The sequence below is a fragment of the Oncorhynchus gorbuscha genome, linkage group LG18, assembly GCF_021184085.1.
Source record: "Oncorhynchus gorbuscha isolate QuinsamMale2020 ecotype Even-year linkage group LG18, OgorEven_v1.0, whole genome shotgun sequence".
NCBI classification, from domain to species: domain Eukaryota; kingdom Metazoa; phylum Chordata; class Actinopteri; order Salmoniformes; family Salmonidae; genus Oncorhynchus; species Oncorhynchus gorbuscha.
Window position 1 is genome coordinate 15909144 of NC_060190.1, and position 20437 is coordinate 15929580.

A 20437-nucleotide genomic window follows, 5' to 3' on the forward strand; every position below is an offset into this window, starting at 1 on the left:
TCAGTATACAGGTAGGCTTACTGAGTATTATCCTAGCTCAGAGAGTCAGTATACAGGTAGGCCTACTGAGTATTATCCTAGCTCAGAGAGTCAGTATACAGGTAGGCCTCCTGAGTATAATCCTAGCTCAGAGAGTCAGTATACCGCAAGCCATGAAAGTAAAGGGTATTTGAAATGGATTGGCTGAATATAGATGGAATTCACACTATCACTGGTATACTACTGGGCTAAATCTTCACTTGTGGTGTGTGAATCATTTGAAGATTGTGTAAATCGTGCATTGTTGTCAATGGAACATTTGGACGGAAATGCGTGTTAAGTGCATGATTGTTGTGTTATGATTCAGTCAACAGCGTTCCATTGACTGTAGTGATTACAGCTATCCGGTTTAGCTCACAGAAGTGTAAGAATGGCAAAGTAAGGAGTTATTTTTCTGAGAATGCAGCAAAATGCATAAATCATTTTTTACAAACATACGAGTGATACTAGGGAAACACCAGAACATCCTAAAGCTTAATCATTTTTTCCATTGTAATGTTATTTCATTTTGTATTGCATGTTCTTTCAAAGCCCATTCATGTCTTGAAAGGCGACTTGGCTAACGACTTGTGGAGTCAACAGAGTATTGTGAGAGACATGTGAGCTGCCTGTGTGTCAGCCAGCAGGGGGTGTGCTTAGCTAGCCAGCCTGCCACCAGAGGCTCTTTGTTGGGGAAACCCCCTGTGGATTGACAGTGCACACACATACATGTCTCACACATGCACTCTCCCTCACACACTCACCCACCCACCGTCCCCCACACACACCCTCCCTCATCCCGTTCCTACACACCCTCTCTGCAGGCAGACTCCTAACACTGATGACTTTTGACAAGTCATTTTGCAGGGAGTTCTTCATGCGTGATGGAGCAGATTGTTTTGGGCAAAATAACCAGTTCACTTGAAGGAGTCCCCTGGGGTGCACCAATCCAGCCAGACAGAGACAGTGAAGAGATGTGAGTTAACCAGGAAAATGGATACATGTACCCAAAAACTAGCTAATGTGACTACATTAGACCAGATTCGCTTCAAATGGCCGTTTAATGGGTATTATAGGGTGGACAAAAATCTGGATTTTGGGGGCAATTTTGTTCAGTTCAGAAAAAAAACCCTGGCCCTATTTATGAAGCCCAAAATGTAAAGACAGGAATGTTAACAGGGCATATCTCGGCTTTGCTATAGAGTAGCTAGTCATGAGTGACCGTGCAACACTAGCATGAGTGGGATATGGCTGGCCCAGTGCCCATAGACACCAGCAGCTGTCCCAAATGCCAGACTTCCCCCAATGAAATGACATACTGTATATGAAGGCAAGGAAGATAACCTTCTTTCTATAGAGGAGAATACTTTCAGTTGGGGGGCTGAAACTCCCGAATATACTACCAACTGTAAAAGTTTGCTTGCCAATTCTTCCCTTTCCTATTGAAATGGCCTTCATCAGGGCATCAACTGCCATTTTCCAAGTACAGACCATGTTTCCATAAAGAGGGGTCAAAGTGGAAAGATCAAGTCAAAGGGGTACCTGCTTGACCGTTTCATCTCCCTCTTCAACCCTCTCTTCTTCCTCTGGCGCAGGGATGGCTATGACCAGGCTGGGCGGCTTCTTGCTCTTCAACCGGCTGTCTGATTGGCTGCCGTTAGGAGGCGGCTCCCCCCCTTCCTGTGACGCCATCCTATCTGAGTTCTGAAGGCAAACGAAAGTCAAATTGATTAATGGCATGTTTGAGATGGAATCTTCAAACTTGCATTTCTGATTTCTTTCTTCCCTCTAAAAGAGATGTGAAACCAGCTGTGACCCTTTCTTTCCTCACTCATGTCACCTCTATTTCTCAGTAGCCTTCAACTTCCACTTTCATTCTCAACTTGCGCAAATGTGGTTCCATTTACAAAGACAAGACTGACCTACTCAGACACGTCCTACTGAAAAGACAACCACCACCGACAGGCACTTCGAACCATTCAGGAACTATCTGAAGTAGCTACTTTAACACAAACATATTAGCCAAATGACAAATTACTAGAGGAACTCCTATCTGCAAACAAGAAGTACACATTGCCCTGCTGAAATAACCGTTCACATGTGAAGAGGGAAGGGAAACCACTGGATTTGAATACCACCCTTTTTGTTGAAGCGTCATTCTCCATGTAAAAGCCTATCAGATAAACCATAAAAAACAAAAGTAGCCCGCCACAGCACACACGAATGCAGCTCACTCTGACTCCAGCGGTCCCAACACCATACAACACAAGAACCCTACAGATGTAGGCTAAACAATATATACTGTACGTGCGCATTGGGCAATGCTACTGTGTCTTAAATACACACGCTATATGTAGACTGGGTCAGTGGGTCAAGCTGGAAAGAAATCCTAATAGATAACTCAGTCACAACAGAGGCATAACCCGAGTCTCATTCCCCAGGGTAGCGTTCATTAGACACCAAACAGGGAGGGACCAGGTTTAGGCCAATAAGAAACGCTCATTCTTGTTTTCTGTTGCAAAGCGTTTTCCTTTTCCGTGCACTAATGAACAAGACCCAGCAATGTGTGGGAATAGGAGCCTGGCCTAGCCCCACTCTTGGGTAACAGTCGCTGACCGGCACAACATAAACAATATCCATATTACTGGGGCCCAGTAGGTCCAAAGAGAGAAACCTGCCTTTTCCATCACATACATAACAATATCTATTGAAGGAAATCATTGACTGCCTGCCCAAGCAGATATGCATTAGAAAAACAGCAGGTGTTTTTTCCATGTTAGTTTGATGCAATCCTGGACGAGACCCCATAAATCAGTTACATTAGCAACCATGTGCATTAGCAACCCTTCTATGCAATTTAGTAACGTCACACAAAACACTTGTCGGTCTACTAGCACCATCATTCTTACTTGACATGCAGTTACTTAAAGGGTTCTCGTGGTGCTGCTACACTGAATGAGTCAACAATAGGTTTTCTGTAGGGGCGGTGACCTCGTCTGTAGGACGCCAGCCAGGCATGGATAGAAGCATCGTGGTAGGAGCTGGAATGAACGCATGGTGTCAGGTTAAGTTGAGACTGAGGTGACTGAGACAATAGCTTGTTACTTGGCAGTGCTAGTGGGGGTGTAGGCTGCAAAACGTCATTCATAGAAAGCACCCACTGGGACACTTTGTTTTACAGAGAAAGAGAGATATATAAAATTCTATCTACATATACTCCCCTACGTATTTATTTAGTATACATATACTGCCAAGCCATGTGCACAGGAAGACCATCATGAAGTGTTTACATACAGTAACACCATGCAACAACTGTCTCTGATAGCCACACCGAGTCCCTCATCTCTAAATGGGATGCTACTTGAGGACCAAAATAAGTAAACGTTTGGGTTTACCCTCGATGATTCTTAAATCAAGTGCATCATTGTGTAGGTGTACCTTTAAATGATCGAATAAACTAAAACTCAACTAAAAAGCCATTCGGTATCAGTGCATACATAGGCAAACCTTCCTTATCTGCTCAAGGCCACAACCATAATCATGCCTTCCTGTCCCCAGCTTCAAGTCTCCATTAGAAATCATCATCGGCCTCTGGACCCACTCGGAGCTCAATTAGTCCTCATTCTTCAGGTGTTTTTTTAACTGTGTCATTGTATATTTCCATAGGCAAGTGCAGGCAAGATTGCAATATTCCTATAGCGGTATTCTCCCTGGCCATACGTGTCCATTATAGATCTAGTCAAGGTCTTGAAGCCTTGGAGTTGCCATACATCGATAGGAAAAAAAGGCCTTGGTGTCAGCGACAGGGAAATCGGACACCATTCAAGTCAATGGCAATCGAGTCTGTGGCTGTGGGAGCAGAATAGTACGGAGAGTGGTTGGGGGATGGGAGAACTCTTATATGTTCCTATGGGACCGCGTCAGGCCCACACCCTCGCACATAATGAAATATCCAAGGCTTTCACTAATGGAGGGTTTTAACAGTGTGGTGCCGTGCTTTAGTGGCAGACACTTACAAACCGCACAGTCTGTCAATGTGGAGAATGCTTTTATCGTTTCCATCGGGAGACTGTCAAGGAGTGAGTCAGGGTGTTGTTGTTTTGATAGAGTGGAGAAAGAGAGATCAGTCTCATTGTTGATGTCTCATTGGGAGTCTCATTCTAAATGCATGGGCCTACGGAAATAATATTCTGCTAGTCTGTAATCTGCATACTTGATTGCCTATCTTTATGTATATCCTTGTAATATTAATCCTATATCTTCATCCATATCTTAACAATTATAAGTCAACCAATATCAATACCATCCATAACAGATAATATAGGGTGGGGAACCAGGATAGTCAAAACTCAAAGGGCTTTGAAATTGCTCACTGAGATTACCCTGTTGATGACAATGAGGGTTTTGCTCCATGAATTAGACCCATACCTATGTGACTGCTAGCATCAACAACAGTCAACACCTATTCTAAGCCAATAAGATAACAATAGCCTGGTTGTCTTGCCAACATATCTTAGATAGGATAATAGGTCAATGACCTGCTATGTGGGTTGGGTTTTCTATAAAATTGTGGCGTCAGTTTTTTTCCCCCTCCACAGCCAAAATACATTTCAGATTACCGAGCAACATAGAGGTGATTTACAGGCACTACTGGAACACATCATCTTCAGTCCCCCAGGGAAAACACAGCTCCAGGACTTTGATTTCCTCACGAGGGGGGGGGGGGGGGGACTTTTGTGTTGTTGTACAGTCAGATGTTGACTGAACGTGTAGCCAATCATTAAAGAGGGAGAGTGAAAAACATAGTAACTACTAGCTGGTGGAATAAGGGTATGTTTCCAATGATCAATACTGAACATTTCTGATAATTATTAACTTGGTCCAGAGGGAGTCTAACTCACACGGTAGTCTGGGAACAGCAGACGTGACAACACAGCCCCAAGGCTTCCACACTCCCAGCACACGGAGCACAGCACTGTAGATTGAGAGACTGGGAACTAACACTCTCTCTCTGCCACTCAAATATCCTAAGTGAGTGGGAACTCAGTGTCACAGTAGTCTTGGAAGAGAAACTGTGACAACACAGCTCATGATGATAGACATTGAGTGTACAAAACATTAAGAATACCTTCCTAATATTGAGTTGCACCCCCCACCCCTTTTGTCCTCAGAACAGCCTCAATTCGTTGTGGCATGGACTCCACTAGGATGCTGACCCACATTGACTCAAATACTTCCCACAGTTGGGTGGTGGACCATTCTTGATACACACGGAAACTGTTGATTGTGAAAAACCCAGCAGCGTTGCTGTTCTTGGCACAAACCGGTGCGCCTGGCACCTACTACCATACCCCACTAAAAATCTTTGTATTTCCCATTCACCCTCTGAATGACACACATACACAATCCATGTCTCAAGGCTTTAAAAATCATTTTTTGACCTGTCTCCTCCCCTTCATCTACACTGATTGAAGTGCATTTAACAAATTACATCAATAATGTATCATAGCTTTCACCTGGTCAGTCGGTCATGGAAAGAGCAGGTGTTCTTAATGTTTTGAACACACTAATTTCAAGTCCCAACCCAGTCACACATCTCAGTAGTGAGTCACAAACGTGTAGTGACATACCCAGGGTGACAACCAGTGCTCCTATCACATGACTAATATATCACTAGCTCCCACACTCCATCTCTCTCTCTCTCTCCACCCGCTCTCTGTGTACTTCCAGCCACTCAAGAAATCTAAACTATTGGGGCCAGTGTTGAGAGTGGGGCTCTTGAAGATGTCATGACTGCGAGCAGGGTCCTTTTCATTAGGACACACACCAGAATACATTTAGCAACTGAAAACTAAAATGACAGTTTCTTATAGGACAAGCACCAGGTAGTTCCTCCCTGTTTCAGTCTGGTGCCTACTGAACATGACACTGGCCTTAAGTCATTAGCGTCAATGCTTCATTTCCATACTTGGTGTTTGGTGCCACTGTGTGTTCCTGTACAAGTGTGTGCGAGTGTGTGTCCTCCTGCGAAAGTGCGTTACTGTCACTAAGACCCTATAGTCCACAGAGTGCTGCTGTTGCATGTTAGCATGACGCCAAGCACAACTGCTACCTCACACCATAGCCCTGGACACAGGCAGACAGGAATGTGCTGGTTCAGAAATGCCTAGGTCTGGTTGCCCCCGGTGATAGCTAGTTACAGTTAGAAGTGGTAATGGCCTGGAGCCCAGTTCCCAAACATAGACAAAGGCAAGGGCAGTCGGTGTCATGTTTCACTTTCTGTCATAGGCTTCAATGTTGAACATGTCAGCCCAAGTACAGTATAGCCCGGGTGAGTTGATCTACAGTACCAGTCAAAAGTTGACACACCTTCTCATTCCAGGGTTTTTCTTTATCTGTGCTATTTTGAAAAATAGCAAAGATATCAAAACTATGAAATAACACACATGGAATCATGTAGTATCCAAAAAAGTTTCAAAACATATTTTAGATTCTTCAAAGTACATTTACATTACATTTAAGTCATTTAGCAGACGCTCTTATCCAGAGCGACTTACAAATTGGTGCATTCACCTTATGACATCCAGTGGAACAACCACTTTACAATAGTGCATCTAAATATTTTAAGGGGGAGGGGGTGAGAAGGATTACTTTATCCTATCCTAGGTATTCCTTAAAGAGGTGGGGTTTCAGGTGTCTCCGGAAGGTGGTGATTGACTCCGCTGTCCTGGCGTCGTGAGGGAGTTTGTTCCACCATTGGGGAGCCAGAGCAGCGAACAGTTTTGACTGAGCTGAGCGGGAACTGTACTTCCTCAGTGGTAGGGAGGCGAGCAGGCCAGAGGTGGATGAACGCAGTGTCCTTATTTGGGTGTAGGGCCTGATCAGAGCCTGGAGGTACTGAGGTGCCGTTCCCCTCACAGCTCCGTAGGCAAGCACCATGGTCTTGTAGCGGATGCGAGCTTCAACTGGAAGCCAGTGGAGAGAGCGGAGGAGCGGGGTGACGTGAGAGAACTTGGGAAGGTTGAACACTAGACGGGCTGCGGCGTTCTGGATGAGTTGTAGGGGTTTAATGGCACAGGCAGGGAGCCCAGCCAACAGCTAAAAAAAAAGTAGCCACCCTTTGTCTTGATGACAGCTTTGTACACTCTTTGCATTCTCTCAACCAGCTTCATGATGGTGTACAGGTGCATTGTTAAAAGTTCATTTGTGGAATTTCTTTCCTTCTTTATCAGTTTGAGCCAATCAGTTGTGTTGTGACAAGATAGGGGTGGTATACAGAAGATAGCCCTATTTGGTAAAAGACCATGCCCAAATTATGGCAAGAACAGGTCAAATAAGCAAAGAGAAACGACAGTCCATCATTACTTTAAGCCATGAAGGTCAGTCACTGCGGAAAATTTCAAGAACTTTTGAAGTTTCTTCAAGTGCAGTCGCAAAAACCATCAAGCACTATGATGAAACAGGCTCTCATGAGGACCGCCACAGGAAAGGAAGACCAAGAGTTACCAGCCTCAGATTGCAGCCCAAACAAATGCTTCACAGAGCTCAAGTAACAGACATCTCAACATCAACTGTTCAGAGGAGACTGCATCAATCAGGCCTTCATGTTCAAATTGCTGCAAAGAAACAACTACTAAAGGACACCAATAATAAGAAGAGACTTGCTTGGGCCAAAAAACATGTGCAATGAACATTAGACCGGTGGAAATCGGTCCTTTGCTGAGTCCAAATGTGAGATTTTTGGTTCCAACCACCGTGTCTTTGTGAGACGCAGAGTAGCTCAGTTGGTAGAGCATGGCGCTTGTAACGCCAGGGTAGTGGGTTCGATTCCCGGGACCACCCATACGTAGAATGTATGCACACATGACTGTAAGTCGCTTTGGATAAAAGCGTCTGCTAAATGGCATATATTATTATTATTATTTATTATTGAACGGATGATCTCTGCATGTGTGGTTCCCACCGTGAAGCATGGAGGAGGTGTGATGGTGCTTTGCTGTTGACACGGTCAGTGATTTAATTAGAATTCAAGGCACATTTAACCAGCATGGCTACCAGAGCACTCTGCAGCAATACACCATCCCATCTGATTTGCTCTTAGTGGGACCATCATTTGTTTTTTGTAACAGGACAATGACCCAAAACACACCACCAGGCTGTGTAAGAGCTATTTGGAGGAAAGTGATGGTGCTGCATCAGATGACCTGGCCTCCATAATCACCTGACCTCAACCCAATTGAGATGGTTTGGGATGAGTTGGACCGCAGAGTGAAGGAAAAGCAGCCAACATGTGCTCAGCAACTCCTTCAAAAACGTTGGAAAAGTATTCCTCATTAAGCTGGTTGAGAGAATGCCAAGAGTGTGCAAAGCTGTCATCAAGGCAAAGGGTGGCCACTTCAAAGAATCTCAAAATATACAATATATTTTAATTTGTTTAACACTTTTTTTGGTTACTACATGATTCAATATGTCTTATTTCAGCGTTTATGTCTTCACTATTATTCTACAATGTAGAAAATAGTAAATATAAAGAAAAACCATTGAATGAGTAGGTGTGTCCTAACCTTTGACTTGCACTGTACATGGCTACATGCTTAAGTGCGTCAACTGCCAATTAACCTTCCTTTGTGTTCTACGCTAAGACTCTAAGACTAGATACCTATGAAGAAGTTTCACTTGTTGCTGTGAAATACATGACAATATCCACTGAAGAATATAGTGTAGCTTCAATGGCATCTTGTGCAGAGCTGTACAGTACAGATGCTCAGTATTCTCAGTTGTACAATGCATCCAACATTCTACATCACCGCTTCAATGTGAACACGAACTCCTGACACACAATGTATACATTTCAAAGTGCACAGCTGTTTCAAACAAATAACATAAATGAAACCAGTTAAATACTGTATCACCACATATTTTCTCAATTGACATCATTGTCACACATTTGGAGCTGTGGAACAGCATTCACACGTACTGCTCGACTCGCCTCCAGAAATGGGCGTTGCCTGACGATCCGTCTCTGTTATCTCCAACCACTCACAGCAGGGCAAAAGAGTAATCATCCTTCAGATGACAGCCTCATCACACATCCTGTGACCAGCAACATCTTCTCTATCACCCTGATTAATGCAACCTGAAAGAGCATTTGAACCACAAGTCAGAACCTAAACTCAGCAAAAATATAAACGTCCTTTCACTGTCAACCGCGTTTATTTTCAGCAAACTTACCATGTGTAAATAGTTGTATGAACATAAGATTCAAACACTGAGACATAAACTGAAAAAGTTCCACAGACATGACTAACAGAAATTGAATAATGTGTCCCTGAACAAAGGGGGGGGGTGGTCAATATCAAAAGTTAGTCAGTATCTGGTGTGGCCACCAGCTGCAATAAGTACTGCAGTGCATCTCCTCCTCGTGGACCGCACCAGATTTGCCAGTTCTTGCTGTGAGATGTTACCCCCACTCTTCCACCAAGGCACCTGCAAGTTCCCGGACATTTCTGGGGGGAATGGCCCTAGCACTCACCCTCCGATCCAACCGGTCCCAGAAGTGCTCAATGGGATTGAGATCCGGGCTCTTCGCTTGCCATGGCAGAACACTGACATTCCTGTCTTGTAGGAAATCACACACAGAATGAGCAGTATGGCTGGTGGCATTGTCATGCTGGATGGAGGGTCATGTCAGGATGAGCCTGCAGGAAGGGTACCACATGAGGGGGGAGGATGTCTTCCCTGTAACGTACAGCATTGAGACTGCCTGCAATGACAACAAGCTCAGTTTGATTATGCTGTGACACACCGCCCCAGACCATGACGGACCCTCCACCTCCAAATCGATCCCGCCCCAGAGTACAGGCCTCGGTGTAACGCTCATTCCTTCGATGATAAACGCAAATCCGACCATCACCCTTGGTGAGACAAAACCGTGACTCGTTGGTGATGAGCACTTTTGCCAGTCCTGTCTGGTCCAGCGACGATGGGTTTGTGCCCATAGGCGACGCTGTTGCCGGTGATGTCTGGTGAGGGCCTGCCTTTACAACAGGTCTACAAGTGCTCAGTCCAGCCTCTCTCAGCCTATTGCAGACAGTCTGAGCATTGATGGAGGATTGTGTGTTCTTGGTGTAACTTGGGCAGTTGTTGTTGTCATCCTGTACCTGTCCCACGGGGTTTGATGTTCGGATGTACCGATCCTGTGCAGGTGTTGTAAGACGTGGTCTGCCAAAGCGAGGATGATCAGCGGTCCTCCCTGTCTCCATGTAGCGCTGTCTTAGACGTCTCACAGTACAGACATTGCAATTTATTGCCCTGGCCATATCTGCAGTCCTCATGCCTCCTTGCAGCATGCCTAAGGCATCACGCAGATAAGCAGGGACCCTTGGCATCTTTCTTTTGGTGTTTTTTTGGTGTTTTTCAGAGTCAATAGAAAGTCCTCTTTAGTGTCCTAAGTTTTCAGAACTGTGACCTGACCTTAATTGCCTAACGTCTGTAAGCTGTTAGTGTCTTAGCAACCATTCCACAGGTGCGTGTTTATTAATTGTTTATGGTTCATTGAACAAGCATGGGAAACAGTGTTTAAACCCTTTACAATGAAGATATGTGAAGTTATTTGTGTGTTTACGAATTATCTTTGAAAGAGAGTCCTGATAAAGGGAAGGTTTTTTTGGTGAGTTTAGTAGATAAATACCCACCAAGAACTTTGATAGACTTGCTAGAGACTCGAGATCTTGACAAATGTCAGACTTAAATAGATTTCAAAAGGACTGGTCTGAATTGTGCAAAATGTCATTCAAATAGCATTCAAGATGTAACGTGCATGTGCATGGAAGAATGAGCAAAGACAGTCATCTCTTCACACCAGGGGGTGAATCAATCGAATTGTGTAGGAAAGTAACTTCAGAAGGCATCAATACATCAGTGTAGCAACTGAAATCATCCCTTACCTAACTCACCTAACCACAATGTGTGTGATAATGACTAGAGGTCGACTGATTAATCGGAATAGCTGATTAATTAGGGACGATTTCATTACAAATCGATAATCATACTTTTTGGATGCCTCTTATGGACGACTACATTGCAATCATCGAGGAGACTGCGTGGCAGGCTGACCACCTGTTACGAGAGTGCAGCATCATAAGGACCAAGGTATGTTGCTAGCTAGCATTTAAACTTAGCTTATGAAAAACTATCAATCTTCGCATAATCACTAGTTAACTACACATGGTTGATGATATTACTAGGTTAACTAGCTTGTTCTGCATTGCATATAATCAAAGTGGTGCCTGTTCATTTACCATCGAATCACAGCCTACTTCAACTTCGACAAACGGGTGATGGTTTATCAAAAGAACATTTGCAAAAAAAGCACAATCGTTGCACAAAAGTACCAAACCATAAACATCAATGCAATTCTTAAAATCAAAAACCTGCATAATTTAGTTAAAATAAATGCATGTTAGCAGGCAATATTAATTAGGGAAATTGTGTCACTTCTCTTGCATTCAATGCAAGCAGAGTCCGGGTATATGCAGCAGTTTGGGCCGCCTGGCTCGTTGCGAACTGTGTGAAGACCATTTCTTCCTAAGAAAGATCGTAACTAATTTGCCAGAATTTTACCTAATTATGACATAACATTGAAGGTTGTGCAAGAGGTCGACCGATTATTGGAGGACCAACAAAAGCTGATACCGATTAATCGGCATATTTTTTTATGTACTTATTTTTTTGTAATAATGACAATTACAACAATACTGAATGAACACTTTTATTTGAACTTAATATAATACATTAATACAATCAATTTAGTCTCAAACATGTTCAATTTGGTTTAAATAATGAAAAAACAAAGTGTTGGAGAAGAAAGTAAAAGTGCAATATGTGCCATGTAAAAAAGCTAACGTTTAAGTTCCTTGCTCAGAACATGAGAACGTATGAAAGCTGGTTCCTTTAACATGAGTCTTCAATATTCCCAGGTAAGAAGTTTTAGGTTGTAGTTATTTTTGAAATTATAGGACTATTTCTCTTTATTCCATTTGTATTTCATATACCTTTGACTATTGGACGTTCTTACAGGCACTTTAGTATTGCCAGTGTAACAGTAGATCTTCCACCCCTCTCCTACCTGGGCTCGAACCAGGAACACGTCGAAAACAGCCACCCTTGAAGCATCGTTATTCATTGCTCCACAAATGCCGCAGTCCTTGCAGAGCATGGGGAACAACTACTGCAAGGTCTCAGAGCGAGTGCAGTCATCAATTAAAACGCTATTAGTACGCACCCCGCTAACTAGCTAGCCATTTCACATCGGCAACTCCTAATCTCGGGAGTTGATAGGCTTGAAGTCATAAACAGCTCAATGCTTGAAGCACAATGAAGAGCTGCTGGCAAACGCACGAAAGTGCCTGCTGCTGCCAACTACCGCTCAGTCAGACTGCTCTATCAAATATCAAATCATAGACTTGATTATAACATAATAACACACAGAAATACGAGCCTTATGTCATTAATATGGTAAAATCGGGAAACTATCATTTGGGGCGGCAGCGTAGCCTAGTGGTTAGAGCGTTGGACTAGTAACCGGAAGGTTGCGAGTTCAAACCCCCGAGCTGACAAGGTACAAATCTGTCGTTCTGCCCCTGAACAGGCAGTTAACCCACTGTTCCCAGGCCGTCATTGAAAATAAGAATGTGTTCTTAACTGACTTGCCTGGTTAAATAAAGGTAAAATAAAAAATTTATTAAAAGAAAGCAAAACGTTTATTCTTTCAGTGAAATATGGAACCGTTACGTATTTTATCTACCGGGTAGCCTCCCTAAGTCTAAATATTGCTGTTACATTGTACAACCTTCAATGTTATGTCATAATTATGTACAATTCTGGCAAATTAATTACGGTCTTTCTTAGGAAGAAATGGTCTTCACACAATGAGCCAGGCGGCCCAAACTGCTGCATATACCCTGCCTGCTTGCACGGAACGCAAGAGAAGTGACACAATTTCCCTAGTTAAAAGAAAGTCATGTTAGCAGGCAATATTAACTAAATATGCAGGTTTAAAAATATATACTTGTGTATTGATTTTAAAGAAAGGCATTGATTTTTATGGTTAGGTACACATTGGTGCAACGACAGTGCTTTTTTAGCAAATGCGCTTGTTAAATCATCACCCGTTTGGAGAAGTAAGCTGTGATTCAATGAGAAATTAACAGGCACCACATCGATTATATGCAACACAGGACACGCTAGATAAACTAGTAATATCATCAACCATGTGTACTTAACTAGTGATTATGTTAATGTTTTTTATAAGATAAGTTTGATGCTAGCTAGCAACTTACCTTGGCTTCTTGCTGCACTCATGTAACAGGTAGTCAGCCTGCCATGCAGGCTCCTCGTGGAGTGCAATGTAAGGCAGGTGGTTAGAGCGTTGGACAAGTAACTGGAAGGTTACAAGGTCGAATCCTCAAGCTGACAAGGTACATATCTGTCGTTCTGCCCCTGAACAAGGCAGTTAACCCACCGTTCCTAGGCCATCAATGAAAATAAGAATGTGTTCTTAACTGACTTGCCTAGTTAAATGAAGGTATAAAAAAAATACAAAATCGGCCACAATCGGTGTCGGTGATAAAATACAGAACAGTTCCATATTTCACTGAAAGAATAAACGTTTTGTTTTCAAAATAATAGTTTCCGGATTTGAGCATATTAATGACCAACGGCTCGTATTTCTGTGTGTTTATTATAATTATTTCTATGATTTGATAGAGCAGTCTGACTGAGCAGTGGTAGGCAGCAGCAGGCTTGTAAGCATTCGTTCAAACAGCACTTTACTGCGTTTGCCAGCAGCTCTTAGCCATGCTTGAGGCACAGCGCTGTTTATGACGTCAAGCCTATCAACTCCCGAGATTAGGCTGGCATTACTAAAGTGCCTATAAGAACATCCAATAGTCAAAGGTATATGAAATACAAATGGTTTTGAGAGAAATAGTTGATTCATAATTCCTATAATAACTACAACCTAAAATGTCTTAACTGGGAATATTAAAGAACTGGGAATATTGAACCTGCTTTCATATGTTCTAAGCAAGGAACTTAAACATTAGCTTTTATACATGGCACATATTGCACTTTTACTTTCTTCAACACCGTTTTTGCATTATTTAAACCAAATTGAACATGTTTCATTATTTATTTGAGACTAAATTGATTTTATTTATGTAGTATATTAAGTTAAAATAAAAGTGTTAATTGAGCATGTTGATAGATAGATAGATAGATAGATAGAAATAGATAAAATTTATTTATTTTAAATCACCCGATTAATTGGTATCGACTTTTTTTGGTCCTCCAATAATTGGTATTGGTTTTGAAAAATCATTAAATCGGTCGACCTCTAGTAATGACATTGCTCAAAGGGTTAGTTCTTTCCTTGTGATCAAATAGTTGAAGAAGTTTTGTTGAAAAATACAGTAGTATGGCAGGTCATCTGAACTCAAAGCTATGAGACACTGTCAATTTGAGCAATTGAAAGCTTCTCAGAGAAACTAGAGAATTCTTGTGAGAGATTCGTCACAGTATTCTTGGTTAGTGTTCTACTGTAGCTGGAGGGGAAATGTGTATTCCATAACAAACCGAATCTGCACATCCCAGAGCATGCATGCAGGTCCAAACATGCATGGCAGAAAGCTTACCACAAGTATCACAGCTCCAACACCCCTACCGAGACCCCTAGCTGCCTTCAAGGGCCGTGAATGTTTTGAATACAGACACCAAACTCAACAGGGCTACCTTTCAAACAAGATCCAACATGGACAGTGCTGATATTTTCCAGTTACACGGCATGTCATGCATTTTGGCTTGTCGTGGGTGTAACCACATTAGAGAGCAGTACAGCACAAGGAGGAAGTCAGCCAGCTAGACAGCCAGCCTCCAGCCTGTGGAATGAGTCTATGGCTCACTCAGAGGATGAGAGCGATCTGAAGAAGACTCAGCGGGATACTACGAATCTGTGACACACATTACGCCAATATTCACAGAGATTTTAAGTCAGATCCCTTTCTGGATCAGCATGCATCGATTAGAAAATGGATGAAGATTTGAACTTCTGATGCTCTGATGTTTATGAGAATCAAAGTTAATATGTCGAAATGCCACTACCAGAGCAGCCTTGTGTCCTTTCAGGTTGAGGTTTAGGTCCTTTTCCTATGTCGTGTCGAAGCAAAGGTTGATGTGTCAGACAGTATGGAAGCTGAATTTGCATAAGATGTCATTACCATGACGTAGCAGGAAAAAATCCCATTGTCATTACCATGAAGTAGCAGGAAAAAAATCACAATGAGCCCACAGATACTATTGGGAAGAGGCGTGTCCCTAAGAGAGACTCAAGGATCTGCTTTCTGACAAGCATGTTTGGCACAACAGCTGAGAACTGGAGCTGAAACCTAGGAGGGGCAGGGGGATTGCAAGCATGACTCAATAGAATCCAAGGAGGAGGAAAGACAGAATGGACAAATGTAGGCCTGAATGGTCATTATCCAGTTTCCATCCAACCATTTCATGCTGATTTAAATACCTGGCGCATGGGGGAAAAAAAGTCACGACCGGGCTGATGGAAACAGGAAATGGCAGGACAATTTTATAAATGTCGACAAACAATTTGTTCGTTCGACATGGTCTAGGATCTTTTTGTGTCTGTAAAATGTATTATGCTAGCAATGGCTGTGGAAACACCTTCATGATCAAATATTATATAAATGACAAGGTAGGGGTGGTATACAGAAGAAAGTCCTATTTGGTAAAAGACTAAGTGTAAATAATGGCAAGAACATTTCAAATAAGCAAAGAGAAATGACAGGCCATCATTAATTTAAGACATGAAGGTCAGTCAATCCAGAATATTTCAAGAATTTTCAAAGTTTCTTCAAGTGTAGTCGCAAAAAAACATCAAGCACTATAATGAAACTGGCTCTCATAAGGACCGCCACAGGAATGGAAGACACAGAGTTACCTCTGCTACAGAGGATAAGTTCATTAGAGAGTTACCAGCCTCAGAAACTGCAGCTCAAATAAATGCTTCGCAGGGGTCAAGTAACAGACACATCTCAACATCAACTGTTCAGAGGAGACTGTCTATCAGGCCGTCATGGTCGAATTGCTGCAAAGAAACCACTACTAAAGAACACCAATAAGAAGAGACTTGCTTGGGCCAAGAAACACGAGCAATGGACATTAGACCGGTGAAAATCTGTCCTTTGGTATGACGAATCCAAATGTGAGATTTTTGGTTCCAACCGCCATGTCTTTGTGAGATGCAGAGTAGGTGAACAGATGATCTCAGCATGTGTGGTTCCCACCGTGAAGCATGGAGGAGGTGGTGTGATGGTGCTTTGCTGGTGACACGGTCAGTGATTTATTTAGAATTCAAGGCACACTTAACCAGCATGGCTACCAGAGAATTATAAAGCAATATGGCATACCATCATCTGGTTTGCTCTTAGTGGGACTATAATTTGCTTTTCAACAGGACAATGACCCAGAACACATCTCCAGGCTGTGTAAGGGCTATTTGACCAAGGAGAGTGATGGAGTAGTGCATCAGATGACCTGGCCTCCACAATCACCCGACCTCGACCAAATTGAGATGGTTTGGGATGAGTGAAGGAAAGGCAGCAAGTGCTCAGCTTATGTGGGAACTCCTTCAAGACTGTTAGAAAAGCATTCCTCATAAAGCTGGGTGAGAGAGGCTGCTGCCTATATACATAGACTTGAAATCACTGGCCACTCTATACCACTCTGACATTGCTCGTCCATATATTCTTAATTACATTCCTTGATTTATGTATATGTTGTGACATTTGTTTATATTACTTGTTAGACATTACTGCACTGTCAGAGCTAGAAATACAAACATTTGAGAATGCCAAGAGAGTGCAAAGCTGTCATCAAGACAAAGGGTGGCTACTTTGAAGAATATAAAATATATTTTGATTTGTTTAACACTTTTTTGGTTACCACATGATATTTGATAGTTTTGATGTCTTCACTATTATTCTACAATGTAGAAATTAAGAAAAACCCTTGAATGAGGTGTCCAAACTTTGGACTGGTACTGTACACACACACACGCACACACATTAGGAAAGTATTCAGACACTGACCTTTTCCACATTTTGTTCCAACATTCTGAAATGGATTAAATAGTGTGTTTCCCAAATTAATCTACACACAATACCTCATAATGACAAAGCAAAGAGAGGTTTTTCGAATTTATTAAGAAGAAGAAACTGAAAAATTACAATTACATATGTATTCAGACCCTTTACTCAGTATTTTGTGGAAGCAACTTTGGCAGCATATAGCTTGGAGTCTTCTTGGGTATGACACGAACATCTTTGCACACCTGTATTTGGAGAGTTGGTCCCATTCTTCTCTGCAGATCCTCTCAAGCTCTGTCAGGTTGGATGGGGTGCGTCGCTGCACAGCTACTGGTCTCTCCAGAGATGTTTGATCGGGCTTCAAGTTTGGACTCTGGCTGGGCCACTCAAGGAATTGTCCCAAAGCCACTCCTGCGTTGTCCTGGCTGTGTGCTTAGGGTTGTTGTCCTGTTGGAAGGTGAACCTTTACCACAGGCCGAGGACCTGAGCGCTCTGGAGCAGGTTTTCATCAAAGATCTCTCTGTACTTTATTCTTTGCCTCAATCCTGACTAGTCTCCCAGTCCCTGCCGATGAAAAACATCCCCACAACATGATGCTGCCACCACCATGCTTCACCGTGGGGATGGTGCCAGGTTTCCTCCAGACATGACGCTGGGCATTCAGGCCAAAGAGTTCAATCTTTAGTTTCATCAGACCAGAGAATCTTATTTCTCATGGTCTGAGAGTCTTTAGGCACCTTTTGGCAAACTCCAAGCAGGCTGACATGTACCTTTTACTGAGGAGTGATTGGCCTGATTAGTGGAGTGCTGCAGAGATGGGAGAACCTTCCAGAAGGACTACCATCTCCACAGATGAACCCTGTAGTTCTGTCAGAGTGACCATTGGGTTCATGGTCACCTCCCTATCCAAGGCCCTTCTCCCCCAATTGCTCAGTTTGGCCGGCCAGCCAGCTCTTGGAAGAGTATTGGTGGTTCCAAACTACTTACATTTAAGAATGATGGAGGCCACTGTGTTCTTGGGGACCTTCGATGCTGCAAACATTTTTTGGTACCCTTCCCCAGATCTGTGCCTCAGCACAATCTTGTCTCGGAGCTCTACGAACAATTCCTTCAACCTCATGGCTTGGTTTTTGCTCAGACTTGCACTGTCAATTGTGGGACCTTATATAGACAGGTGTGCACCTTGAATTTACCACAGGTGAACTCCAATCAAGTTGTAGAAACATCTCAAGGATGATCAATGAAACAGGATGCACCTGATCTCAATTTTGAGTCTCATAGCAAAGGGCGTGAATACTTATGTAAATAAGGTATGTTTTTATATTATACATTTGCAAAATGTTCTAAAAACCTGTTTTGGCTTTGTCATTATGGCGTATTGTGTGTAGATTTACGAAGAAAATGTTTTATTTAATCAATTTCAGAATAAGATTGTAACGTAACAAAATGTGGAAAAGGTTAAGGGGTCTGCATACTTTCCGAATGCATTGTATTTAAATAACCATCATAATGAAGTAAACCTGGAATTACACAATGATATGTTGTGTGGTCCTCCCACTTTGACTCAGGAAAGCACGCAGTTTATTAGGCTACCGATTAAATACTGTAAATTACTGAACTTCACAGGATGGTGAAAGTGCACCATCTCTGAGCTCGATGCTCCTTTTCAATAAATATCAACTGTCTTATATTGATGACAAGATCATCGATGCTTGGCTGCCGTTTAACAGATAAAAATAATCTTGCTCTTATCCATAATAATCTCATCATGTAGGTAGCCTACCTGCAATGTATGTGCAAGCTGTTGGCTAGAGCACACAAGCCAAGACCAGAGTGGGCAACTTAACGCAACAGTTTGTGTCAAAACCATCAGTAGAGTTGAATATGCGATGGGCTTTTTATATCAGCACATGGGAATGACCGCAAAAGTCACATTTTTATCCTCAATAAATCTTTTGGATGGAAACATCTCTGGTGGTATTTTTATGCAGATTTTATATTTGCATTCAAATCTGTCGCCAATTGGATGAAAACCTAGCTATTGTATCACTTCTAAATGTTTGCTCATCTGGAAAACCAACCTTGTTTCTGATTCTCAGTCCAGTCAACCGTGACCATTTTACTTTTCCTGTCTTCCTACGGTGTCAACCTGCAACCTAGGCATTTGCATAGGTTCCACTTCGCTCTTCTACATACACCTTGTTATCTTGACAGCAGGTGCACTTGTGGTGTAACAGAACTAACAGTTCAAGACTACTGATGCAGCTGTTGTGGGTGTGGTTGCTTAACAACATTCCATTCTTTGTTCCCAGTGAAATGCACTGCAGTATGCATAATTCAAAGGTAGAGATCGAAGACTCCATTGTTTGAAACATGAATGAACAAAAAGAGCACTAATGATACAGACATTTCAAAGAAAGCCTGCCTTACTGGGGAATGGATTGTATATTGTAGGACTATCTTGAACTACTTATCTGCAGATTTCTACCAGTTTCTCAGCCCTGCAACAACGGTTGATATAAACTAATGCTATACCAATCATTTCAGACTGGATTAAAATGATATTTTAGCCTTTACAAAAAGATATAATACTCATCACATTACTTTCTCACCATTTAACCCTATAAAGAAATGTTAACTCGTGTACATTAATCTAACAGTTCAGTCAGTGACTGTGGCAAACATCTATCGATTGGCATGTTTGCGTATTCATATCATAACTTCGGCAACAAGTAAATTATGTAGCAGCTATTTCACAATGTTGACCTGCGTACTCACAGTGAGTGAGAGCCTGTATAATTGAGCAACTTGTTGCCTGGTCCATCCAACACAGAGTGGGTTTGAACAAGTAGCCTACACTACTAGGCTACATGTACATGAACTAAAGCTTTGTGACATTTCATGTATACATTATATACATTTTATTTTTTAATCAGGTCAACAAAATTGTTTCCTTTCCGAATAATCAAAAACAAAACGATACTGTATCCTGTCGTGTCGTGTCAACAAACCAAACACTCCCACATTTTCTGGAAAAATGAGAGACCAACGGGAATTCTAACATGAGGCCAGTTAGCAGGCGTTTGACGGAAGTTGAACGAATGTTGTGTGAAGACGGAATTGACACATTTTACTTTAGTTAATTATTTTTCCCGGGCAGCGCAACAATGGAATATGAATATACGCATGTTTTCACATTTTAACAGTGCGCGTGCCATGATGTCGTTTGCGGTCCTTTGAGATTTCCAATGTTGAAATTGTTA

The 20437-nt window shown here is 42.3% G+C and overlaps 1 protein-coding gene across 1 annotated transcript in view; it reads right to left on the minus strand.

Moving 5' to 3' along the window:
* LOC124002918 (inactive rhomboid protein 2-like) overlaps positions 1-20437 on the minus strand; it is a 46957-nt gene that overhangs the window by 26196 nt on the left and 324 nt on the right. The window contains 1 exon segment of the mRNA XM_046310755.1: positions 1561-1722. Coding sequence (XP_046166711.1) covers positions 1561-1710 — 150 coding nt within the window. The 5' untranslated portion in view covers positions 1711-1722.